This window comes from Manduca sexta, chromosome 16 (assembly GCF_014839805.1).
Source record: "Manduca sexta isolate Smith_Timp_Sample1 chromosome 16, JHU_Msex_v1.0, whole genome shotgun sequence".
In the NCBI taxonomy this organism is placed as follows: domain Eukaryota; kingdom Metazoa; phylum Arthropoda; class Insecta; order Lepidoptera; family Sphingidae; genus Manduca; species Manduca sexta.
In genome coordinates this window covers 3,039,336-3,063,431 of record NC_051130.1, presented here as the reverse complement: position 1 = coordinate 3,063,431, position 24,096 = coordinate 3,039,336, and the positions used below count along the sequence as shown (strand labels likewise).

The following is a 24,096-nucleotide window of genomic DNA, read 5'->3' as shown; positions in this document are numbered from 1 at the left end:
AGTAGTCGTCACTTGACTAAATTAATTATCTATACTAATATTATAAAGAGGAAAGGTTTGTAACTTGGTTTGTAGGGATTAATACTGGAACTACTGAATTAAGTTGAAAATTTCTTCACTAATAAGAAGCTAAAGTACTCCTGAGTCCTATAGGTAACTTTTTATTCCGGGAAAATATAAAACAGGATTTTTATCTTGGAAAAACTTGTCACGCGGGCGGATCAGCGGGCAAAAAACTTGATTCTTCTGATTTTTAATACTGTGATATTAAGCTCATTTGAAAAGTTAATTAAATAATTTAAAGATATGTTTGTTTATTTTCAATCTAAGCAGCTGTATTTTTGTACTTGTACTTATATAACTATTCCAAATAAGAATGTAATCTAATAATTTGAGCATCATTATGAATTGAGAGTAGTTGTTTTTGTTTTTCATATTTTTATTAATTGGTTTGCGATAAGGTTAAAAAGAAAACAAAATAATATTTTTTCAATTATTTATATTGAAATTATCACCTTCTTAATACCAGCACTGAAGGGTGTCCACGTTTAACGTACAACACAATTACAAATTATAGCCACTGATATTGTTACTGAATAAAAAATATAACAAAAGTAATCAGAGCCGGCCTGATATTAATTTGGACTCGCCTGAAGGCACTTGAGGTCAAATATTATTTGCTTGTCGTTTAATTTGGCAAGTCGTAGTCTAATCATTTACATTTATTTTGAAACACACTTGTACATTAATTATTGCGAACGAATACTGTTATGATAAACAGTATTCCTGGATTATATAATAAGATTATAATATAAATATGTAAATATATTACATGTGTTTCAAAATAACTGTTATAGAATTCAATATTCTAAAATTTACACAAAAGCAATCACACAGAATTACAACAGACCGGCCGAAGGCTAAATTATTGCTCGACATTGTATTGGCGTACTTGTAAATAAACATTATTCATGTAACAAAAATCATTTATACATGTTTACAGGCTGTGTTCAGACTGAACTATTTTAAGTTATGGATAAATATGTTTATCAATAACTTATGATTTCTAACGGAATGCAAATTACAATTGTTTTTTAACAAAATATTTCAGCCCAAGCATCGCCGCTTTCTAACTGTGTATTCATTAAAGCAGTGTTATATTAACATACAAATGTATATCCGTTTGTCTATGCACTGTCGTATGACTTCCTAAGTACTTTAGTAATCTCTGGCAAGGAAGAAGTTGGTAGTTTGTCTACGGACTCTCGTCGCACTAACTAATCTTTATATAAATATTTACATTCTATCCCAACTGAGTATGAGATGCAATGTCTTGCTTTATTTTTATTTTTTTTACATTTTTGACACACTTGAGGGTTGGCAAAAGTTTATGTATTTTGTATTGCGTTAATAATATCTAACACGGATGAAATTGAGACGAGCGAAACAGGGTTACAATATATTGTCAATTGTTACTCTACAAAAATTATGCACAATATTTAAACTCAAAATACCTTACGTAAAAGGGCGTAACAAAAATTCAAATTCTTGCTCTCTCAATTGTCGGCTTAGAAGGCATATATTAGTAATAAAACTTAATCCGTATTAGTATTATTAACACAATACAGTATTATTATTCCTGTAAACATATTCAGAATAAATTTACTCGTATTATAATGGCAAGAATTTGTGTATCTGCACAACCCTTCCACACAAACAGTACAAAATTCATTCATAGCAAGTCTTTTTTATCCCTAATTACAGATTCACCTAACTCTGAACACTATCCAGCCAATGTCGCCTCTATTATATTCTATTTAAATGCACTTCATATTAAAATTTTACGTTCTAACCTAAACAAATCAACGGATATTTTGTGCCTGAATCAACGAATCATACGGCGCAAGTTTAAACATAATATTTTCGAATAGTTGTTGAAAATTGAGTGTTTAGTGCCAGTAAATGTATGAGAGACTTCCATTTTGAACGAAGCTATTGAGCGTACGCAGAAAATGAAATAAATTGTTTTTTTTTTATTATTTTTTATAGATCTAACATGAAACAAAAACACATTAAAATATCGGAAACAAAAAGACGAACTCAATTTATTTAATTGAATGCGTACGTATCGCGTCCCTAAAACAGCAGATAAACAGGCTTACAGAAGATAAAATAAAACAATAACTAACGTACAGCATACAACTAAAGATACTGAATACTCAAGAATACTGAAACAATGATGGCATTGCTTAACTCACGTCTGGACTTATAATATTTCTTTGGTGTTATGTCATTTAATATCTTCCACTGCTATTGGACGCTATATGAATGGCGAGCTATGTGTCTACCGGCGCGGCGCGTACTGCCATCTTCCGAAAGTTCTAGATAACCGCAGTACGCCCCGCATCCCAACTACTTACATTAATTGTCTAGTTTCTCAGTACTAAACTTACTTTAATATTTACATCACTTACATCTATGTACACATATGGAATCATTGAGATCAATACACATTATTACTTACATATAAAAAACGACGTTACGAGGTCAGTTATATATTTTTCCGTTTAAATAAAAATAATACTTTAGAGTAGACTGGTTTGGTACACGATCAGTACGAGACGTACCATTCATGAGGTAATCATTTTACCGTACGCGCGTCCGTCTGTACTCGCGACGTCGCAATTTGTGTGAATAACTTTATTTACATGCTTACTTATTGCACGTATCGAGGCCAAAGAAATAAACAAAAACGACAATTCAATTGCGCCAATTTTGAAAAAGAAAACTTAACTCGAACAATGTATCGAAAAACATGTTCTTACCAATACAGTCGGTTTTTTACATTTAGCATCTTGTGTAGCTTTCCAACGATGTTTTCATACATTCGTAAACAATAAACGCCTTAGTGAATGATTAACTGCGGTGTAAATGAGAATAAATACATATCTTAATACTTTAGATAGTTGTCGCGAATTTCAACCAAACCTTTCTTTGACGAGGAACATGAGTTTCTTCTTGCCTTTGTATTTGAGTTTGATTTCTTGCAGGAGAGCTGCGAACTGGTGCGGCCCGTCGTGGGCTAACGCGAACGTGTCGCGGGCCTTGCCTGTTTATATAAAAAAAATACTTATGAGATATGACAGAAAAAAATATTTAAGGGACACTGCATATTGACCCTTATGCACATGATGGTAAGCGGAGTAGGGTCTGGACAGCGTGTCGACAGATAAGGGACACTCTTTCATCCAGACTTTTTATATCAATTAAGAACAGGATTTATTTTACAGATATTTAATAATAAAATATTCCAATAATCGTATGTAAGTGTGATAATTACCGAGAAAGTCGACGAAGTCGGCGTAGTGTCTCGGCGAGATGTGTGCGAGGCGCGCATGCGTGGTGGAGGCATACGCGCGCAGCGCCGCCTCCAGCAGAGGGCGCAGCGGCGTGGGCGGGCGCGGGGGAGGGGGCCGCGCGCGCGAGCACCCCGCCGCCGCCACGCAGCACCGCCGCAGCACGTCCGACTGTACGCATAGAGTGGGATACTGAAGCTCATACAACCAAAGATACACCATACACGACTTGTGTGTGTTCCGTCTCATGATTTGATAGGGGGCAAGGAACACCTTTATCCCAAGAAAGATAAGCAAAAATGCAAAAATGCGTATACGGTTTGGAGAGATCATTTCCTTTCTCTGTTACAGTCAGGAAGGGTTCTTATGATAGTAATTTTTTTTTGGAATTCAAAACGGTTAACTGTTCTTTTAATTTTAAATTAAAGTAAACGCTAGCTAGCAATATAATTGTTTGAAAAATGTATACAAACTCACCAGAACAGGCGCGCACTGGACGTTTTTAACCAACAACGGCAACATTGCCTGCAGCTCGGCGCGGCCCAGTGAGTGAGCTAACGCCACCGCCCAATGGATGTCCGCTATTGCTGGGTGACTGTCCTGTGAACGGACGGATTGTGATTTATTGAGTTTGATAGACACAATTAATAGATGGCGTTGTTCAACATTTTTTTTTGTTTGTACTAATATGTATATACAGACATTTATACCTTTTAATACCTGAAGGGGTTGGCAGCAATGCATCTATCCACTAGTTCATGATTATGTAAAACACGATAAAAAGCTCAAGATTTTAGCAAATAAATTAAAAATGATTACGAAAGTGTTTTATATAATGAAGTAGAATATTACATTTAGCAGTCGCAAAGGATAAGTTGGTTGCATGGTGTATGATGGCCGGTAGGTACCTGGTTGTAGTGCAGATGCAGGTTGCGCATGGCGAGCGTGGCGAGGCGCATGGCGCGCGCGGGCTGGCCGCGCTGCTCCATGTAGCGCGCCACGGCGAACAGCTGCGACGACGCCAGCGCACCGCGCGCCGCCGCGCCGCCCACCGCCGCGCACGCCGCCTCGAACGCGCCCGCGCTGCCCTCGCACACCGACAGCGCCGACAGCGCGCACCCCGGCGGGTCCTGCGCGCGGACACACACACACATACTTTATGATTTATGTTTTCATTTTGCGGGTCGAAGGACCAAAATATTTAGCATGACACTAATACAAAATTAAATTTAAATTCGTACAAAATCTATTATATTACATATTATAGTATTTATATTATAATGTAGAGGGTCACACTAAATTGATCTTTAATTGTCGTTCAATTCAACCAAAACAAAACGTATATTATGTTGCTATGATTATCATTTATCACAGTAATTTGACTTTCGGGAATTAAGAGTGGAAGATGTACCTTGGCGGCGCACTGCAATGCTAGCGTGCGTGCGCAGGCGCTGAGCTTTTCCTGTTGTTCGAAGGTGAGGCCGAGTCGCAACGCGGTAGCATGCGACATGGCCGCCGCGGCTACCGGGCCCGTCGCCTCCGTAGGCGTGAATAACTCGTACCTGCAAACAAACATTCATTTGCTTGATTTCGTCGATCATTACCAACGAGTCTGCTCGTGGTCCGTAACGTGATATTGTCCCGAAATAAAAAAAAAACATGACTACATTCTAAAAACTAATCCATTTATGTGGGTATTGTGAAATGTAATTCCTTACCAGTTCTGCATGATGGAGAGCAGCGCGTCTAGTCCGAGCTCGGTGGCGCACGTCACCAGCCAGCGGACCATCTCGCGCCGCCGCCAGTTCACTGATGACAACGTCATCCGCAACACCTGTAACGTTAAACACGTCATGAATAACTCAAATTTATCTTTATTAGAAATGTTTTTTAAACTCAATATTCTGCAATGAGAATGATAAGATTGTAAATTGAGTATAGTAGTACCTGCAGTCCCAGTTCGAAGGCCGCGGCGAGCAGGTCGCGGTGGTGGTGCGGCGCGTCGGGCGGCGCGGCGTGTCGCAGCGCGTCCTGCGCGAGGCGGAACAGCTGCGCGGCGGAGCGCACGTGCCGCTGCGCCGCCGCGAGCGCCGCGCGGAGCCGCGCCGCCGAGCCGCGCGCCGCGCCCAGCAACGCGCTCGCCAGCGCCGCCTGCTGCTGCTCCGCGTGCTGCAGCGTGTGCCACGCGCCCGCGCCCGCTCCCGCGCCGCCTGCGCCCGCGCCACCCGCGTCTAACGCGTACGCTTCCTCCACCATTGGCAATCTGTACATACGATATACAAAGTTATATATCCAAAAATTTCCACATAAAATGCTAAGCTTTCAACAAAAATAAAATTTATGAAGAATATAAATAGTTTTATTATGAAGTATATAAAAACATAATAATCATACAATAATAATAACCTCATGGCACGCAATCCAACGCGGTAGGCGAGGTCCGGGTCGGTGGGCAGCAGCGTAAGGAAGAGGTATCTCGCGAAGGTGTGCGCAGGCGCAGCGCGGGGATGCACGCGGGCGCCGAGGCAGGAGGCGGGGCCGCCCAGCAGCAGCGCCCGCGCCACGCGGCCGCACACCGAGCCCGCCGCCTCGCCCTCCACGCGCTGCAGCTGGCTGATCAGACGCTCCTCCTGAACACGCACATACATCAATGTACATCGCAAAATTAAAAAACAAACCCTAAAAAGCAATTATAATAAATGAGTACACATACAATTCTTTAGATTCTACACCTTACTCGAAAATAGGCATGTACTAAGTACACAACACTACCTTCATAATAGCACATATTCTTTGCATACTAACCTGTTTACAATACCGCTCCTGCGCATATAGTCCGCTGGGCAGCATCCGTTGGACACCAAGTCCTAACAGAGCAGCTTCTAATGCTAGGGCCAGGTACGTCTCCTCAGGGTTTTTACTGCCAGCTACAGGCACATGTTGGTACCTGTGGATAAATAATAATATTCCATTAAAACAATCCAGAAATGGCCGCTTCGTAGGAAGTGACAAAGAAGTGTATCTTTTCTATAAAAGTCACATGTGCATATAAATAAAAAAGAACTATAGACAGCATATATTCGCTTTATCTTTTTTACACATTTTATTATTAAAATACGTGACAGCTGCGTAGCACAATTTTATGCAAGGCATGGACCATCCTATACCTATGGATTTGGGACTTGGATCTTGGACTTTGGGATATTAGTTCTAATTAGAACTCTATCAATATCAATGTTAAAGTAGTTATTACCGTGGCGGCAGTCCAGTGTTGGGCTCCTCGTCGAGGTACGCGGTGTGGAGTCGCGGCGAGGCGCGCTGGTCGTCCGGCGCGAGGCACGCGTCCGCGAGGCACTCGTACACGCACCAGATCGCCTCCAGCGTCCATCCGATCCAACATCTGCTGTCTGTTTCATACGAAATAGATTTAATTAATGTACTTTTTGTATTAAGATTTATAGTTATCAAAACACTTACCTAAAGCATGATAACTAATCTAAAACTAGAATTATGTTATAAAAAGAAATGAGATATGTTCAAAAAGAATTGAAATCTACCGTAAAGAAACGTTAAAGAATTAATAACTGAACGAATGAATGATTGAATGAGTAAGTAAATGAATGAATATATTGTGTACTGACCGCGTCCGATGCACCGCTGCGAGTGCGAGAGCGCGCAGGTGGCGGCGCCGGGCAGGCACGCGCCGCTGTCCATGTGCGCGCACACCAGCGACAACTTCACGCGCTCGCCGCACGCGCCCGCGCCGCCCGCGCCCGCGCACGACTCCGAGCCGGCGCACGCGCGCAGCGACTCGCCGCTCGACGACGCCTCGCCCGCGCCCACCTCCTCCCACCGCTGCTGCGCCACCTCCTAATAACGTACATTGATTTAGTTTATGAGTTTATAAAAAGCGGTCATCATCATCCACGAATACACTATTAGAGAAATTGTATTAAAGTAAATTACCCTTAAAATCGGACAAAAATCTAAACTGTTATGACAATATTTTTCCATCAGAGTACAAGTTAAATAAAGCGTTGATAGCATAGTTGGTTGTGGAACGGACTGCTAAGACGAATGTGCGCAGGTTCAAATCCCAAGGGCATACACTTCTGACTTATTTAAAACCATGCGTGTATTCTTTGTGAATTATTGATCGCTTTAACAGTAAGGGAAAACATCGTGAGGAAACCTGCACATCTGAGAAGTTCTCTATAGGAATTTCGAAGGTGTGTGAAGTTTACCAATTCGCACTACAGCGTGGCGGACTAAGGCCTAATCCCTTTCATTAGCAGAGGAGGCCCGTGCCCAGCAGTGGGACAGTATATAATACAGGGCTGATATTATTATTATAGAGTACAAGTGTTCAGTTCCAGGTGGTGGTCGGTACCCACCTGTCGGTGCCTCATGGCCCTGGCGGCGCTGACGGCGAGGCGCAGCGCGGCGGGCGCGCGTCCGTGCGCTCGCAGCGCCTCGATACGCGCGCCCACCACCGGCAAGTGCTCTGGAACAAACACACTATAAGTATAAGTTGTAAGATACGCAAAAAGGAGATACTGAAGATTGACGTTTAACATTGAAATTAAACTAATTTTCGGGGGGTCCTCCCCGTGACCATGAAGGCTGCAAAGTCTTCGAAACGTCGGGAGAAAATAAAACACCAACACCGCGATAGAATCCGAAAATTAGTTTAATTTCAATGTCTAACATTCGCGTAAACATAAGAAATCATTATTGACGTTTATATTTTTTTGCTCATTGATATGATATGTGATAATAAAAAGTTCAAAACATATTTTAACTAAGATGTTTTAATAATGGAAATATAGACCTTATAAACTATAATTAATTTGGCGTACTCGGATCATTTTCGACCATACTGTGGGTTGGGTCCTTTTTGCGTATCTACGTCCCATTGGCAATGGAACGCAAGACGGAGATTCAAAACAAAAGACTTTTTAAATTCTTTAAGTTACATATTGTTTGTAACAAAAGGATTTCGAAGGTCTACCAAACCGCACATGGCAATCATGATGAACCAGCCTAACCTTCTCAGAAGTAGAAACCCGTGTTCAAGAATATAGCGGTATATAATATAAGGGTGTTTTCCCTCACCATGCCACAGCGGCTGTCCAAGCTCGTTGAACTTGGGGTACGGCTGCAGCGTGGTGGTACTGGAGCCGCTGGCCTTGCCCGGCTTGTCAGGGTCGCAGTATTCGTCGCTGCTCAGGATGTTCTTCAGGTGCTCGTTCTCCCACGATATGTCCACCGCATCCAACGCTCTGGGGAAGGTGATGGTGACGTCAGTAAGAGGAAATCAAGTGATCGAATTGGCAGGAATCACAGACCCAACACTGTTTGCTACCAATATACCATTAATTATTAACCATTTATTGCGGAAAGGGTAAGTGTAACTATTGGGCAAGTTAGCGTTCAAGTTCCCTTGCAATCTGTGATGGATATACACATTAGACACCCTTAGGATTTTTATGTAACTAGCTGACCCGACAGACGTTGTCCCGTCTTAACTATGAATTTTCGCGCATTCTATCAATCGCTGACAGTTATTTCAAACAATTGACAGTTATATAAAATTAATGTTTTCGTTAAGTTTTCTTAATTTTTCTTATTTTCCGCGCAATTTTTTATTTTTTTCTTCCATAAGATCCTTCTCCTGACAATAACAACAAAAAAAAAGTGAAATCGGTCCAGCCGTTCACGCGTGATGGCGTGACCAAGGGAAATAGGGATTCATTTTTATATAGATTTGTAAGAGTAGGCAACAGTGACAAAGGATGGAATTTTTCAAAAGGTAAAGTAAAAATTGTCTTAGTTAACATATCGCGGCCAACAGAAAACACAAATTAAGACAAATATAAATAAACCCAAAAGGGAAGCCAGTAGGAATTAGGTTGTGTGGACGCTTCGCCACTGATAATCTAGTTAATTGACCAATAAGATTCGCCATTGGTAGGCGACCTAGTTAATTGACCAATGAGAGTAATTGCATTGACTTTAGAATAATGGTTTGTTGTAGTTGTACAATAAGTAATTAAAATATTTGGATCAGGGAAATATATGACTCACTTGTGGAAAACAGTCCTCGGCGTCAACTGCGTCGTCGTCCTTTGGTTGTGCAGTCTTAATCTCTTACTGGCTCTCCTGTACTCCCTCTCGTAACTGCGAAACAAAGAATACTATATTACAAAAATAATATGATACATTTTCCTTTGCCTCTAGCGGCCATTTTCAATAAACTATCCTAAACAATTTTTTCGACCTATCACAAAATATGACCAATCAGGACAAAGGTTTTTTTGACACGCTCATAAATGAGTTATTTTGATTGGTTCATTCTCGAAATCGGATTGAAGATTGAGATTGAGATCGGCTATTGAAAACGACTTAAGTAGTGAAACTATAATGATAAGACTAAAAATTTAAACTTGTCATCTTTTTTTCAACCCGAGAATCAAACAAAGCCTACGGAGGAGACCAATTACGTATCAAATAGGGGACCCCCCCCCCCTCATCCAATGAGCTAAACACAACTAAGTATAATCTATTTTATAATTTTCGGGAAAAAAATGCTACTTTGTGAATTCATTAGTAAAGAAGAAAAACAAAGCCTACCTACCCCGCCACTAACCTACATTTAGAAGATATCTTTTTTATAGTATATAATCTATACATATTATATAACAAAGTCCCCTTTTCTGTCTGTCTGTATGTTATCGATTTTCTCAAAATCTACTGAATGGATTTTTATGAAATTTGCTATGGAGATAGTTTGAGACCCTGGGAAGGTTATAGACTACTTTCTATCCCGGGAAATATACTGTGGTTCTTTTATCTGGGAAAGTTAGTTGAAACATTAATACTTACTTGTTAGGCCTAGATTCCTCGTCAGAGCTCTCGGAGTGCGAGTGCATCTCGCGCCGCTGCCGCTCCCTGTGCCTCTCCCTGGAATTCAACGATCTACTTTACACTATAAATACTGATACAATTACTGTTATTGGCGATTGGCAACGTTATGCTATTGTCGACCTTCGTGACGTTAATTTTGTTTCCAAATTTACAATATTGCTATATATATTTCACATAAAATTTTTAAATAATTACTTAATAATTATTGTTAGTTATATTTAACTTATTTGAATGACTGAGACGGGCGAGGTTTCGCTACTTGATACATAGCTGCTCCCCCTCCGCCTAAATGATTATAAAAGGTCTTATTTTCAGGGAAGCGCACTGTTTTTTATGTATGGGCACGGCAAAGTGACCTTACTGCACCTGATGGTAAGTGGAGTGGGGTCCAATAGAGTGTCGACTAACGAGAGATGATTACCCCTCGGCAGTCGACACAATGCCGGCCTGCTGGAACCGGATATACACAGGCTGATCCCGGAACGCGACATACGTGGGCCACTATGACGGGTGTTAACACCTTGTGTACAGCGGTCGCTATCCGGGCGGATATAAAATATATCCTACCACCAGCAAAAGCATCTGCTTGTGTATCTCTGTCATCAGGAAACATTGTGCCGGTATATTCCGGTTCGGCTAGACAGTTTAATTACTAATTCATAATCAGTGATAAATTTTAATTGTAAAAACAACTCAAGATTACGATAATTAATTACAATGTACAATGTCATCTCAGTCATCAGTGCAATTCGATTTTTTATAATTCAAATTTCTGGAATGTTCCACCAGTTTAAGACTAGCATCAGGCTAGCAGGTTATTGGAGTCGTTCAGTAAGGACAGATAATTGTAAGATGTTGCTGAAATTACTCTTAGTACAGTGGTGTGGTTATAAACTGACATTATCCCTAGTTTCACTAGAGCTATGTCGCTATGTACAGCAACAAAAGTAGCTGAAAAATTTAAAATTCAAATTGTGTCTGACTGTACATTAAAAGCAACATATTATAATGGTGATTAATGTGAATTTCTACCAATTACGTAGTTTCTCTGATGGCAAAAATATAGTAGCTCATACAAATAATATAAAAAAGACGCGAGCAAGACGCACTTTTAGAATTACAATGTCGAATGCAACAAAAAATGACGACATTTTGTATCGATATTCCATAGTTTTTCACTTTTCAAATGTGGATTATAAAGTCAATTTAATGTTGTTTTGCACTTGCGTCATTGTAATTTTAAAGGTTTAGATATCTATGTTGTTTCCCACTGTATACAAATTATAATAAAGGAGTAATATATACCTGTCTCTCTCTTCTCTTTCCCGCAGCCTCTCTCTGTCCCTTTCCTCCCTGTCTCTATGCCTTTCTCTGTCGCGGTCTCTGTGGTCTCTGTCGCGATCTCTCTCGTTTCTTTCTCTTTCTCTCGCGTACTAAAATCATATGAATCCATAATCAATACTTGAAATTCATGTTAACTTTATTATCATAGATTCTGTGTAACACAAGTGGTACAGGAAACGATATTGATAAAGATTTTTATTTATTAATTACAGGAAGTGCTTTCGATAGTGTTATAACTATTCTGGATTTTTTTAAATGTTTTTTTTTTACATTATTTGATGTGATTATAATATATGGGGTAATGGGAAAAGGTGGTATTCCGCTATTTGATACGTTTGAGTTAGATTTGGGTGTGGTTTGCCAATAAATATTGAATCCAGATATCCTTTAGGGACAATCTAGGGTTCATCTACATTAATGAACGTTATCAAAATTGGTTCAGTAATTTCAGATACTTATTAAACTCTTCTAACAAAATCACAAAGTATCTATTAATGCAGATTTGAATATAATCTAGAGTTTAGACTGTAGGGTGGGTATATTCAATTATTACTAGTACTATAGAACCTAGAGAATTCATCTAGTAATTTTTTTTCTAGAATGAGATTTTCTTTAACCATGGACCACAACCGCCCAAAATAATAAAAAAATCGAAATAAACTACCAAACACTCACCAAAGGAAACGACCTGTAATCCGGATCCTCAGTAGGACAGACTTCAACCGCCGACCACTTCTCCAGCAGATGTCGCCACTGCATCCTGTGGTTCTTGTTACTGCCAGGGTCCAGGACTATGCTGACCCACAGCGCGCCGAGCTGCTCCCACAGTTGGCGACATTTCTCCGTCATGGGCGTGTTCTGGTTCCGCCAGAGGAGAAGTCGAGGGTCCGAGAGGAACTGTTCCGTCATCAGCATCAGCATCCGTGGACCGTTTGAGTCTTGTGCTCTGAGCATTTCACGAACCTGGAAGTGGTAATTTTTTTTTTTTTTTTTTATTTCTTTGAATGATGAGACGAGCTTACCGTTCGCCTGATGATAAGCGATATGACCGCCCATGAACAATAGAAACACCATTCAACATCTTGAATTACAAAGTATTGTTTGGTATTCCAATGCGCTCGCCATCTTGAGACATGAGATGTTAAGTCTTATTATGTCCGGTAGTTACACTGGCTACAATGTCCTTCAAACCGGAACACAACAGTGAATACACACTGCTGCTTAGCGGCAGAAATAAACATTGCGGTGGTACCTACCCAGGAGGATCTCACATATTAGAGACCTACCACCAGTTAAACATTTTTCATGTTTACTTTTCAAAATGTCAACTGTATTTTATTTCAATAAAATGTGTAAAGATTTGCTTTTGCACCTTACTTAGCTAGTGAATTGATACTGTCTATGATATATTCTCTTGGGGACTTAACAATCTTCGTAATCGGAACAATTTTCAACCTAACTCTGCTTGCTGCAACTATATCAGATCCCATACCATATTTATATTAAATTTAAAAACTTACCTTAGAAAATAAGGAGTTTAATTGTTTATTCGCGTTATAGTAGGTCCCCTGTAGTAGATACGCCCTCACTTGCTCGCACACCTGCAACATACACAAAACTATAACTAACAAACCAGAGTTAACTTCCCTCACCACGTTTTAAGGCCACTTAATTTTGTGTGTAAAGGCATCTCTTAGACAGGTAACAACATAGGTCATGGCATAAATATTACTAACACTTTCCATCAGGTGTGATGGTGAAATAGCATGCCTATTTTATAAAAGAAAAAAAAAACTAGCGGTAAAACTAGAAATAAGAAGTCATGATTGGACTGGTCCTGACAAGTTGATCTTATAAAATATTCAGGAAGACGTATATCCATATAGACTGTGACAATTATGATAATGACGGATACAATGATGAAGATATTGATAATGACGAAGACGACGATGACAATGATATAAATGATGAAGAGGACGATCACAATGATATAAATAACGAAGAGGACGGTGACGATGATGATCAGGGTGCTTACTTGCTGTTCATCGAGATGCCAAGCATGGTGTGCGTCAGGCGGAGGCCCGGCAGTCGGGTCGGGCGCGCCGCATATCCTGTTGATAGCAGAGCGCGCCTGTAACACCTCGTCTGCAAGTCGCTGCGCTGTTGGCAGCACCTCCGTGTGGTGCTCCGCGATCAGGTACTGGACGAATTTCTGCAGCTGCTGGCGGTCCATCTGCAGAAGGGTTTCTGGAAGAGAAAATATTAAATTAATAAGTACAATATGGGATATTAATATTAGCGGGTTGTAAAAATTAAGGCAATTATAATGAATAAAAAAGATCGCTGAGTTAACATTGGTATGAAATAAAAGGGGAAAGTAAAAGGGGATGAACTAACTCCCTAACATAGCGTCGTTTAACTATAGTATTGAATGTCTTCATCATCGCTTTTCTGCTATGCTATAGGCACAGTTAAGTCGTAGCTCGTCTCCTCGACCAGATAAATGGGTACTGCAGTATGATGTCTGATCCTCACCTGAGATGGGCACCCGCAGCCGCACGGAGTCTGCATTCCTGATGCGGTAGAGCGCCAGCGCGACAACATGCTGGCACCAGAATATGTCGCGCGCCTCGCAGCTGCACGTCACGCCTGTTATCTTGCATCTGGTGACGGAAAAATACTCGATAAAGGATATCGATTATGTAATTGTATCGATTCAAAAGGGTCAATTTTAGAAGTCAATATTCAACTGCGTTAGCAACATTACCCGAACATTAAAAAACACTGCGTGACACTACAGGTTTCGTGACTTTAAGGCCTGCTGTTCCATCCGTGGTCAGCAGTGTTGAAGGGTCCATATTCCATAATGGTTATTTATAGTTACTTAGTCCATTAATTATAGTTACACTCCGCCGGTGTAAACATAATTAATGGCCATAGATGACCTTTAGTTGCTCTCTTATTAATTTGCAAACGATGCTCATATTTGAAGGCATCCATTTGTAGTTGTATGCGAAGACTTTGCCTTCGATAAATTTACTTGACCACAGATAACACACGGGCTAAGATATCACTTGTAAGTCTTAATGCTGCGTAATTAACAGCTGCAATGACCCTCAAATTAAAACACAAGTTTTTACCGATGTTTCTTGGTGGCAGAAATGTTTGTCACGATAGCACCTTTTATTACGCATCAACTTTTCATAATCTCAAACAAGATTGAAAACCACTTATATACCATCAATAATAATTCAATTAAGAAAACGCAGGACCACTTATAGCCGCTCTTAATGAGATCCGTGTTCACAAGAACACTGACATAATTATCCAACACATCCTTAACGAGTAGTTGTAGGAACCTGTTATATATTAACTAGCTCTTGATCGCGGCCCCGCCCTTGTTAAGTTCCAGGTACAAAGAGTAATCTATAATGCTATATAGATTTGCAAGTTTTTACAGCATATTTTGCGTAAGAAATTCCAGATGCGTTTTCTAGCGGCAATATTTCAATAGTTCTATAGACATGTGATTTGCTGCAATTCAAACAAACTATATTTGCAGGAGTTGGCTTGCTATGATTGGCATGACAAAAATTGCTAGCAAAATTCGACTTTTATACGTTCACTTATTGATTTAAACTCTGTTCAACAGTCACGGCAAATATGGGTTTCTATGGTGAAACATTTTACAAAAGTAGCGATAGTTTTAGAGATTGGTGCGTGCAAACTCCTCATCTTTATTATAACAGTGTAGTTTTTATACAAATGTCTGTCTGTTACGCTTTCACGGTCAAACCACTGAACCGATATCGATAAAATTTAGTACAGAGTAATCTCAAAAGCCAAGGTAGGTAACAGTAGCGTATGGTGAAATTTTCCGTAACTTGACACAACATATTGGTACTAATATGCAGAAACGCGCTCTGCAAATCGTCCTGATGATCATTAGAGTCCACATAAATTCTATTTAAAGGGAAGCCGGCAGGAACCAGGTTATATGGACCCTAAGTCATTGGTATATAGGCCTCTTTTAATATTTATCTCAAGCAGAATTCCATTCGCCAAAGCTGCTTTCAATTATTATTCTATATAGACAACTCCGTCATCACCGGCTGTACGTTTTAAAACAGATCTCACAAAGTAAATACATCAGTGTATCCAGACGTGAAATTACTTTCCTTTTAAAAGAAATATCCTTCGCAAGTCTTGAGCCGAATCAGATGATTGTGGCTTTTCATAGGAACGACAAAGTTTCTTAACAAAAGCTATTGTTGGTACATCGGAGCACAATAGCCGCAACCCGATGAACCTAACATTTTTTTCTGTTTACGAGTCATGTAAGGGGTGAATTTTGTTTTTGCCATGTGCCCTGTTTTAAAATTATTGATTTTTTCATGTGGTTCAAGTTTTGTATGATGCTATGCCATGATCTAATTATTAGTAATCTATTATTTCAAACGGACGGACGAAACTACGCCTGACTTCAACATCTCATAATAATGATGCCTTCTAAAAAGTACCTTATTACAATATATATTATGTCGCTAATTACCTGTCAAATGAAACAGTGACCCTGTAAAGTCTCTCGGGCTCGGAGCACGGAGGCACGGCGGCCGGCGCTCGCACTACGCCGCTGAGGTGGAAACCTGAAATAAACATTATTTTTAAGTACTTTAAAAATCAAGCGAAGGAAGCCCTGGAAACAGCCAGCACCGTAAGGAAGATATAACTGGTTCCTTTACTCAACTGTTTCGGATGATGGTGTTTTTACAAAACTATCAGATTTTGCATTTGATGACCCACATTAGTCAATTTAGTATACAGTTATATAAACTGGCGTGATGAAGTAGTAGACTTTTTAATGGTATTGCATAAGGTTCAAATCTGTACTTCCCAACTGACATATATAGTTTATCCGGTTCCAAGAGGTCGGCATAATTATATCGATTGTCAAGGGGTAATCATCTCTCGTCAGTCGATATTCTATTGGACCCCACACCACTTCCTATCAAGTGCAATGGGGTCAAAATTCTCGATGCTTCTTTTTGATTTACAGTTATTAATTTACAACTTACATTGAGTATTCGACTTAAGAATTGCGCTCACGCACTTTCAGCCCAGTCTAAATATGCTGTAGGCAACACGCATTAACAACTAACCTCTATACCCTTAAAAATAGAATAAATAACAATCATAACAGGAAAGCTATATCGGTGTTCAATCACTACGCGCAAACATCGACAAGTATATCAATAAATTTTAACGACTTCAAACTACGTATTTGGAAACAAACGAATAACCGGTGCAGTTTACAAAATGATTACAAATTTAACTGTTCTGTTATTAATTCTAGTAATTATATAAACGCCTAGAAGCAGAATGTGAATTCTCTGAAGCTAAAAGTACAATCTGATTTGTTGGCATTATAGCGGATGAATTTCTGCCTACCCTTTCGTACTCGTGTGAGTTTACATGTATGTACATGATTTAGCGTCTAATCAGAAGTTAAAACACCGAAGTTTAATAGTTACTTATTAAGTAATTTGAAGGAAATAATTGTTTCATTTCAATGGTTTCATTATAATTTGGCATGATTTCGTTTCATACAATACAATCAATTGTAACCTTCAAAACGTGAACTAGTTTGAAGATTACAGTCATGCTGAAGAAACTTCAATATTTCAGTTTCATGGCAATTTATTGTTTTAGAATTTATACAATAACAATATTATTATTGTAATGTTTATTTAATCGAGTTGATATCGATTTAATATATAAAGAACAATCGACGATAACCAATGTCAGGCAGCAAAACGGGGAAATATTAAAAATATTATCGTTACGTAATAGAAATAAGAATATAATCCCATTAAATCCGCCAACAATGGATCGTTTAAAATTCAGAATGATTTGGACACGTGATTACACGATCTCACGAACACGAAAGAGGTTCCAGGTTTCTCAAAGCGCTATACAAAACGCACCCCAGTTTTGGTACGTTCACAAAATGTTCACGCCGTTTTCTACAAGCTCCAAAAGCAATCGATTCCGATTCGTCAAGCTTTGAAATACGAACTGGATGATTTTGTGCGCGCCATGTTTTTTCTAAATTATTTTTATTCGCAAAAAGAATGCGGCCAGTTTGTTGGCTACGAAAAAGGTTGATTTAGCGCAAAAAAAAATGCAATTCGTTCTGAAACCGTTGGAATGCTTATTAAAATATTACCAAACACGCATTTATTGTTTGGGTTGGTAATAATACGCATGTCAAATTGCAACACAAAACAATTTGAAGCCAATTTATTTGCATTTCTAACGTAATGTACCACTTGTATAAAATGAAAAAGGAAAACAATAATTATCGGTTATCGGGTACGGAGAACGAATTCACTTTTTATGCTGCGCACAATCAATCAATTACTCAACTTTACAAAACTACTCGGTGCGATAAATCGGAGCGTACCGGCAAATCGATTGTGCGACGAAAATAACGAGCGTTCCCATTGTGACGCAAAAGTGCGATTTGAAATTGTCGCAATAATGATTACTTTACTACGCACAACCTCCGATTTATATTATAAGAGCTATTCCCACGAATTAAAAATCAATTTTGCACGAAAGTTATGGCGAAGCATAAAACCTCCTTTCATAGTGATTACAGAAACTGACACTTAGAATAGAATTGAGTTTTTTCAAATAAAAAACTGATTCAAAAAAGGAATACTTGTACAGCTGCAGTAAAAGGACTGATTTCGTTAGAACTATTAGTGCGCATAAGTTTTGTTAGTATTTTGTTACATATTGTTGCCGCCATAAATTGGATGTTTTCGCAGCTGCATCGTGCTCACTGATTTTTATCTCCAAACGCATTATAAGATGTAATCAAATAGACAAGTCTGTCTCTCGTGTTAATTGAACTGACAATAACTATTGGATTAGCTTTAAATTTATTTATATTCATTTATTTATAAAACGAATTAGTAAATTTCGCAATACAAGTAAATTGTTAATTGGTATTAAAGTGACGTATGTCGGCGGTTTACGACTGCCTGATAATTTACCTAAATAAAATATACAGCTTATCATAACCCAAGATGCTCAAATACAGTTCAAACTCCAACAAATTCAATACTCGTGTTCATAAATAACTACAACGCATTTTCATAATATTATTTCTTAAACAAACTTAAAAGTTAAATTATATCAAAGCAACGTTCTCATTAAAACTAACTTAATTTCGCGAACGTTGTGTTTTAATGAGGCACATTGATTGCTAATAGACTGGCGGCAAATATTGGCACAGTTCGAGACGTCTGGCATCTGCGCAAACTATGAAAAGCCACTGGCACAAAAGAAAATATTAGAAACTGCGCGCTGCGAAACTAATTTGTCCTACACTTAGGTAGCTTTATATAGCAATTGTCATTTTAAAATGGATGTAAAAATATCTTTCATAGTAAATAGCATCGATACATAGTCTTTTTATTTCTCATTAAATAAAATCATATTTATGGAGACTATGACGTAGAAATATTAACAATACAAGAGTGGGCAAACTGTTCCTTTCATAGTCGAAGGTCTGTATATGCAGCTGAATAAAGAAAATGTAATTAAATATAGCTCCAATAGTACTTAATATAGTATAGTAACCTTCGCAATACGCGACAATAGATACGTTTCTATTACGAATCGTGTGCGAAGAGCCTTTTGCAAGCAGAATTAAAAGGAATTATGGCCGATTTGAAACTAAAAAACCGCGCCATGTTGTCGTACAATATGGAACTAATTTCTTGTACTACAACGTCTTTTAATATAAAAAGGAATAGTGTCGCGACCAAAGCAGGTTTTTAATTCCCCGTCAGGCCATTTTTGTATTTTTTTTTTAATTTAAGCCTAAGGAAATAGAAGATTCAACTGATCCAAAAGCGGTTATAAACTAATCTCAACAGCAAAATGTACTAGTAAGGTGAAAATTGCAAAGATATTGTGTAATACGGAACGTGGTTTGCGACTGATGCTGCGGACATCCGAGCCGTCACGTCCACTGATAGATTTTTAAATCGATTCTCCCACGATATCTTTTAATACGATTAGCGTTATTGGTTTAATAGTGGCTGTCAAATGTGAGGTCCTGATTTCGATTTCTGTGTGTTTTTCTATTAGATAAAGTAAACGGGTTACCTGATTTAAGCTTTGTATAGGTTCAATTCGTATACAATGGCAGAGATTCGTTAGAGCATTTTGTAAATCTGTTTAGTTACTCCTGACTCTCCTAAGTGTGTTCATGTTATATACATTAACCCCCTTATTCATAGACGTTTTTTATCTAAGGACGGAGTAAAGCTGTGATAACAAGTCTGTTTCTCAGTGCTGACGGCATGGCAGCCTTCGCAGTGCGTAGCCATGGGGCCGTTGTGATTGGCTGATATTGTTGTATCTCAATAAATGAATGAGGGGGTTAGATAATAACTGCGCATGCGATTATTTGGATTACTGACTCAGAAGCGAATGTACAAAACTAAGTATAAAGATACACATAGATCACTCTAGTTCGTTTTCTATCTTTATATTATTTCATGGTCTTGAATTACTCCGGTATTGCATGCCCATGTACAACAATTACTTAAAGATTACAGTTTTCTGGCAGCCAGAAAGAATATTTAGACAACTTATTAGCAAAAACAGCAATTCTTGAGCAAATGCAGACTAAAATACGTAAAATATACTCTACACATAGTGGAAATATACTTGGATATTGTGTATGGAACCAGACAAACCAGACCTTACTCCGCGCCGCATACAAAGAATTCTTGTTTTGTTGACGATGTCACTCGGCCAGCGGTTTGCGTTCTACTAATTTGAAAATGGCGGCATTTTAGACATTTGTCTATCAAGTATTGTTAATCATGAAGTGAAATAAAACTATTTACGGATTTTATCACGGTTATAATTATTTTCTCCCGACGTTTCGAAGACTTTGCAGCCTTCATAGTCTTCCCCCGTTTCTTATGGTTTTTTTTTTTTTTTTCTGTCTTTATTTAAGGAGTTTGGTCGTTATTTCACGACTATGTCGCTCCGTACGTCAACTTTTATCCATGCCTACTAAATTTTTATAAAATCGTTTCTTATTGTTGTGACGACTGGACGTAACAATATTAATACGTTGGCGGGTAGTAATAAGTAAATTTGCAATAAATCAGTCTGTCGACCAACGCCTTTTATTGACGCTTCAATGTTTACGCGAATGCCTAACATTATTTATTTAATCATGAACTGTTAAAAAAATCGATGTGGATTGCTGTTGCGTTTTGGGTGGCAAATGTGATTTTAGGAAACTCAAACAGGACCATCCCTTTTTGCTGGTGGTGGGATATATTTTATATCCGTTCGGATAGCGACCACAGTACACAAGGTGTTAAAACCTGCCATAGTGGCCCACGTAAAGGTGTCGTTGTGGGATCAGCTTGTGTATATCCGGTTCCAACAGGCCGGCATAATTGCGTCGACTGCCGAGGGGTAATCATTTCTCGTCAGTCGTCTATTGGACCCTACTCCACTTACCATCAGGTGCAGTGGGTTCATTTTGTCGCGTGAGTATGAAAAAATCCTTTTCTTTTGGTCGCCATTTTGTTTGTTTATCCGAACGTTTAACATAAAATAAAACATTTTACGGAGTTTTCGAAATTATTTTATATTTAATAATCACGAAAAATGTTGGTAGTTTTTTCCATGCATTTATCTTTCGGAACTTAGTTGTTCATGGGCTGAAGAGAGATCACATGAACTATTTGCTTGACGGGCTTATCCTAAAAATTGAAGGTTTGAAGTAAAACGAACTCCGAAGATAGATAAAAGCAAGTCGCGTAACCAGTTCTGACGAGTCGCGTTTCGGGGTCAGCCGGTATATCCAGTGAGATAGGCCGGCATAGTTCTGACGACTGTGGATGTAACTTCTAAGTTGATTGGAATATGCTACATGTCAGGTGTAATGAGGCTGATTCTTTTTATTGATTTGAATGACGAGACGAGCTTGTCGTTCGCCTGATGGTAAGCGATACGACCGCCCATAAACAGCAGAAACACAATCTAACAACTTGAATTACAAAGTATTGTTTGGTGTTCCACTCCGCTCGCCATTCTGAGACATGAGATGTTAAGTCTTATTATGTCCAGTAGTTACACTGGCTACAATGTTCTTCAAACCGAACACAAGTACTACACACTGCTGCTTGGCGGCAGAAATAAACATTGCGGTGATGCCTACCCAGGCGCTCACATATGAGAGACCTACCACCAGTATTTAGTGCTCATATCTTCCATTATTCGATTAGTCCTTTAATTCTGCCTAATAACCTCTCTACCCGACTACCAAAAGATCCGGTCCGACATCACAGAAAAACTGTTGCTATGTTAATCTTTATATGCAGTCCTGGACTGTAAATAGGCCGTATAGGCCGCGGCCTATGGGTGGCAGCATCTTAAGGGCGGCAGATTTTCGAAAACGCTCACTCGATTTAATTAATCATTCGTTTATTTAACTTTAGTGCCTTCCATAATACAAAGAAATTGAAAATTATTAAGTACTAGTTGACCCGACAGACGTTGTCCCCGTCTTAACTATGAATTTGCAGTGCATATTCTGTCAATCGCTGACAATTATTTCAAACAATTGACAGTTATATAAAATTAATATTTTCGTTAAATTTTCTTAAATTTTCTAATTTTCCGCGCAATTTTTTGTTTTTTTTTTCTTTCATAAGAACCTCCTGGCTATAACAAACACAACAGAAAAAAATAGTGAAATCAGTACAGCCGTTCACGCGTGATGGCGTGACCAAGGGAAATAGGGATTCATTTTATATATATAGATTATAGAAACCTACATACATACATAGATAAATCTACCTACATGGGACGGCGGAAATAAAGTGGCCTACACTCATAAAAAATATAAATCCGGCATTGTTTATAATGTAGAAATCACTTAAAACAATAATCCTTCGTGACATTAAACAGCTGATTACATTCGATATGCAACAATAGAACACGCCTTGACCTCGCCAGTGACCTGGTTACAAACGGGTCAAATTACATCACAACGCGAACCTATTGCGAGCGAATTGCGATCGAGTTTACACTGAGTAGGGGACTGGGCAAAGGAAGTTAAAATTTCCTCATTATTATCTCTTTGGTGATAAAGGAGTTATTTTGGCAAAAAAGATATAAAAAAGTAAATCAAAAGTTTACTACTTCTCTACTTTTTACTTTTATCCCAGTGACTTTATTGCACGAGATTAATGTGAAGTTGAAGGAAGTTAACTAGATAATGACGTCAATGGTCATTGGTAAAGAATATTGAAAGGATATCTCTATTATAGCTCCTAAGTAAACTATCGTATCTGAAACCATAGCGATATTAACTTTTAGCGTTCCGTTATCTGGCCACTGTTTACAACCAAACCCACAAAAAAACATGGATAGAAAATAATGTATGACAAATTACTAAACAAACATTACATTACTATACACTACGCGGAAACAAAGCGGAAAGAAACACCTCATTTGGATAACCATCAAATCTGGGGAAACTTGAACGGATGGCAACACTGGATGCGACAGGATTCGCTTCCGCAAACGCATCTGGCATCCGCGGATGTCAGTGTTACCTTTCTATATAAGTGCAATTCCATCTGCATCCGCTGCAGGTGGTGTAATGTGTAGGTGATATTAAACATGTTGATTAACTGACTTGCACGCGGATCCGTCCACGTTTAAAAACCGTACCCCCTTATTCATAAACGTTATTTATCTAAGGACGGAGCATTGCTGTAATAACAAGTCTGTTTCTCAGTGCTGACGGCATGGCAGCTTTCGCAGTGCGTCGACATAGGGCCGTTGTGATTGGCTAATATTGAGATACAACTTGAATCTAGTTGGCTGTCAGATAAACAAAGTTGAACAAACAGCAAGCTAGATAAACAAAGCTGAGAAACAGACTTGTTATCACAGCAGTGCTCCGTCCTTAGATAAATAACGTCTATGAATAAGGGGGTTAGTCGCACTAATCTCATGTTCTATATTCAAATGTATATTATACAGGAATTGGTTTGTATATAGTAGTGGCGAAAGATACAATTTTCCGAAAAGGTACCCGACAGCATAGGTATTAATATGCATAAATATGCTTTGCAAATCCTTCTGATGATAATTAGATTATATAAAGGGAAGTCGACAGGAATCGGATTAATGGACCCTTCGCTGGTATATAGCAAGCATTTTTCATATATACGTAGTTCCACCGTAAAAATGCCTACGACTTCTACAGACTGGGAACACAAATATCTCAAACGATATAATAATAATAATATCTGCCTTGTAATATATACTATCCCACTGCTGGGCTCGGGCCTCCTCTACTACTGACAGGGATTAGGCCTTAGTTCACCACGCTGGCCTAGTGCGGATTGGT

At 38.9% G+C, this 24,096-nt stretch overlaps 1 protein-coding gene across 2 annotated transcripts in view; it reads right to left on the bottom strand.

Moving 5' to 3' along the window:
- Window positions 1-482: 482 nt before the first annotated feature.
- The window catches only part of LOC115448010 (zinc finger SWIM domain-containing protein 4), a 94,315-nt gene continuing 70,701 nt past the window's right edge, over window positions 483-24,096 (bottom strand). Inside the window, exons 2-22 of one of the 2 annotated variants that reach the window (XM_037439096.1) lie at window positions 16,180-16,273; window positions 14,163-14,290; window positions 13,663-13,874; window positions 13,148-13,228; window positions 12,303-12,590; window positions 11,589-11,716; window positions 10,242-10,334; window positions 9,444-9,536; window positions 8,472-8,638; window positions 7,751-7,860; window positions 6,998-7,226; window positions 6,610-6,763; window positions 6,162-6,303; window positions 5,763-5,986; window positions 5,304-5,619; window positions 5,075-5,190; window positions 4,768-4,918; window positions 4,265-4,486; window positions 3,834-3,956; window positions 3,341-3,527; window positions 483-3,109 (exon numbers count right to left, since the gene is read on the bottom strand). In XM_037439096.1, coding sequence (XP_037294993.1) covers window positions 2,979-3,109; window positions 3,341-3,527; window positions 3,834-3,956; window positions 4,265-4,486; window positions 4,768-4,918; window positions 5,075-5,190; window positions 5,304-5,619; window positions 5,763-5,986; window positions 6,162-6,303; window positions 6,610-6,763; window positions 6,998-7,226; window positions 7,751-7,860; window positions 8,472-8,638; window positions 9,444-9,536; window positions 10,242-10,334; window positions 11,589-11,716; window positions 12,303-12,590; window positions 13,148-13,228; window positions 13,663-13,874; window positions 14,163-14,290; window positions 16,180-16,273 — 3,389 coding nt within the window. In that variant the 3' untranslated portion in view covers window positions 483-2,978. The remainder of the gene's footprint in view (window positions 3,110-3,340; window positions 3,528-3,833; window positions 3,957-4,264; window positions 4,487-4,767; window positions 4,919-5,074; window positions 5,191-5,303; window positions 5,620-5,762; window positions 5,987-6,161; window positions 6,304-6,609; window positions 6,764-6,997; window positions 7,227-7,750; window positions 7,861-8,471; window positions 8,639-9,443; window positions 9,537-10,241; window positions 10,335-11,588; window positions 11,717-12,302; window positions 12,591-13,147; window positions 13,229-13,662; window positions 13,875-14,162; window positions 14,291-16,179; window positions 16,274-24,096) is intronic. The other variant, XM_037439097.1, reaches the window with a different exon arrangement.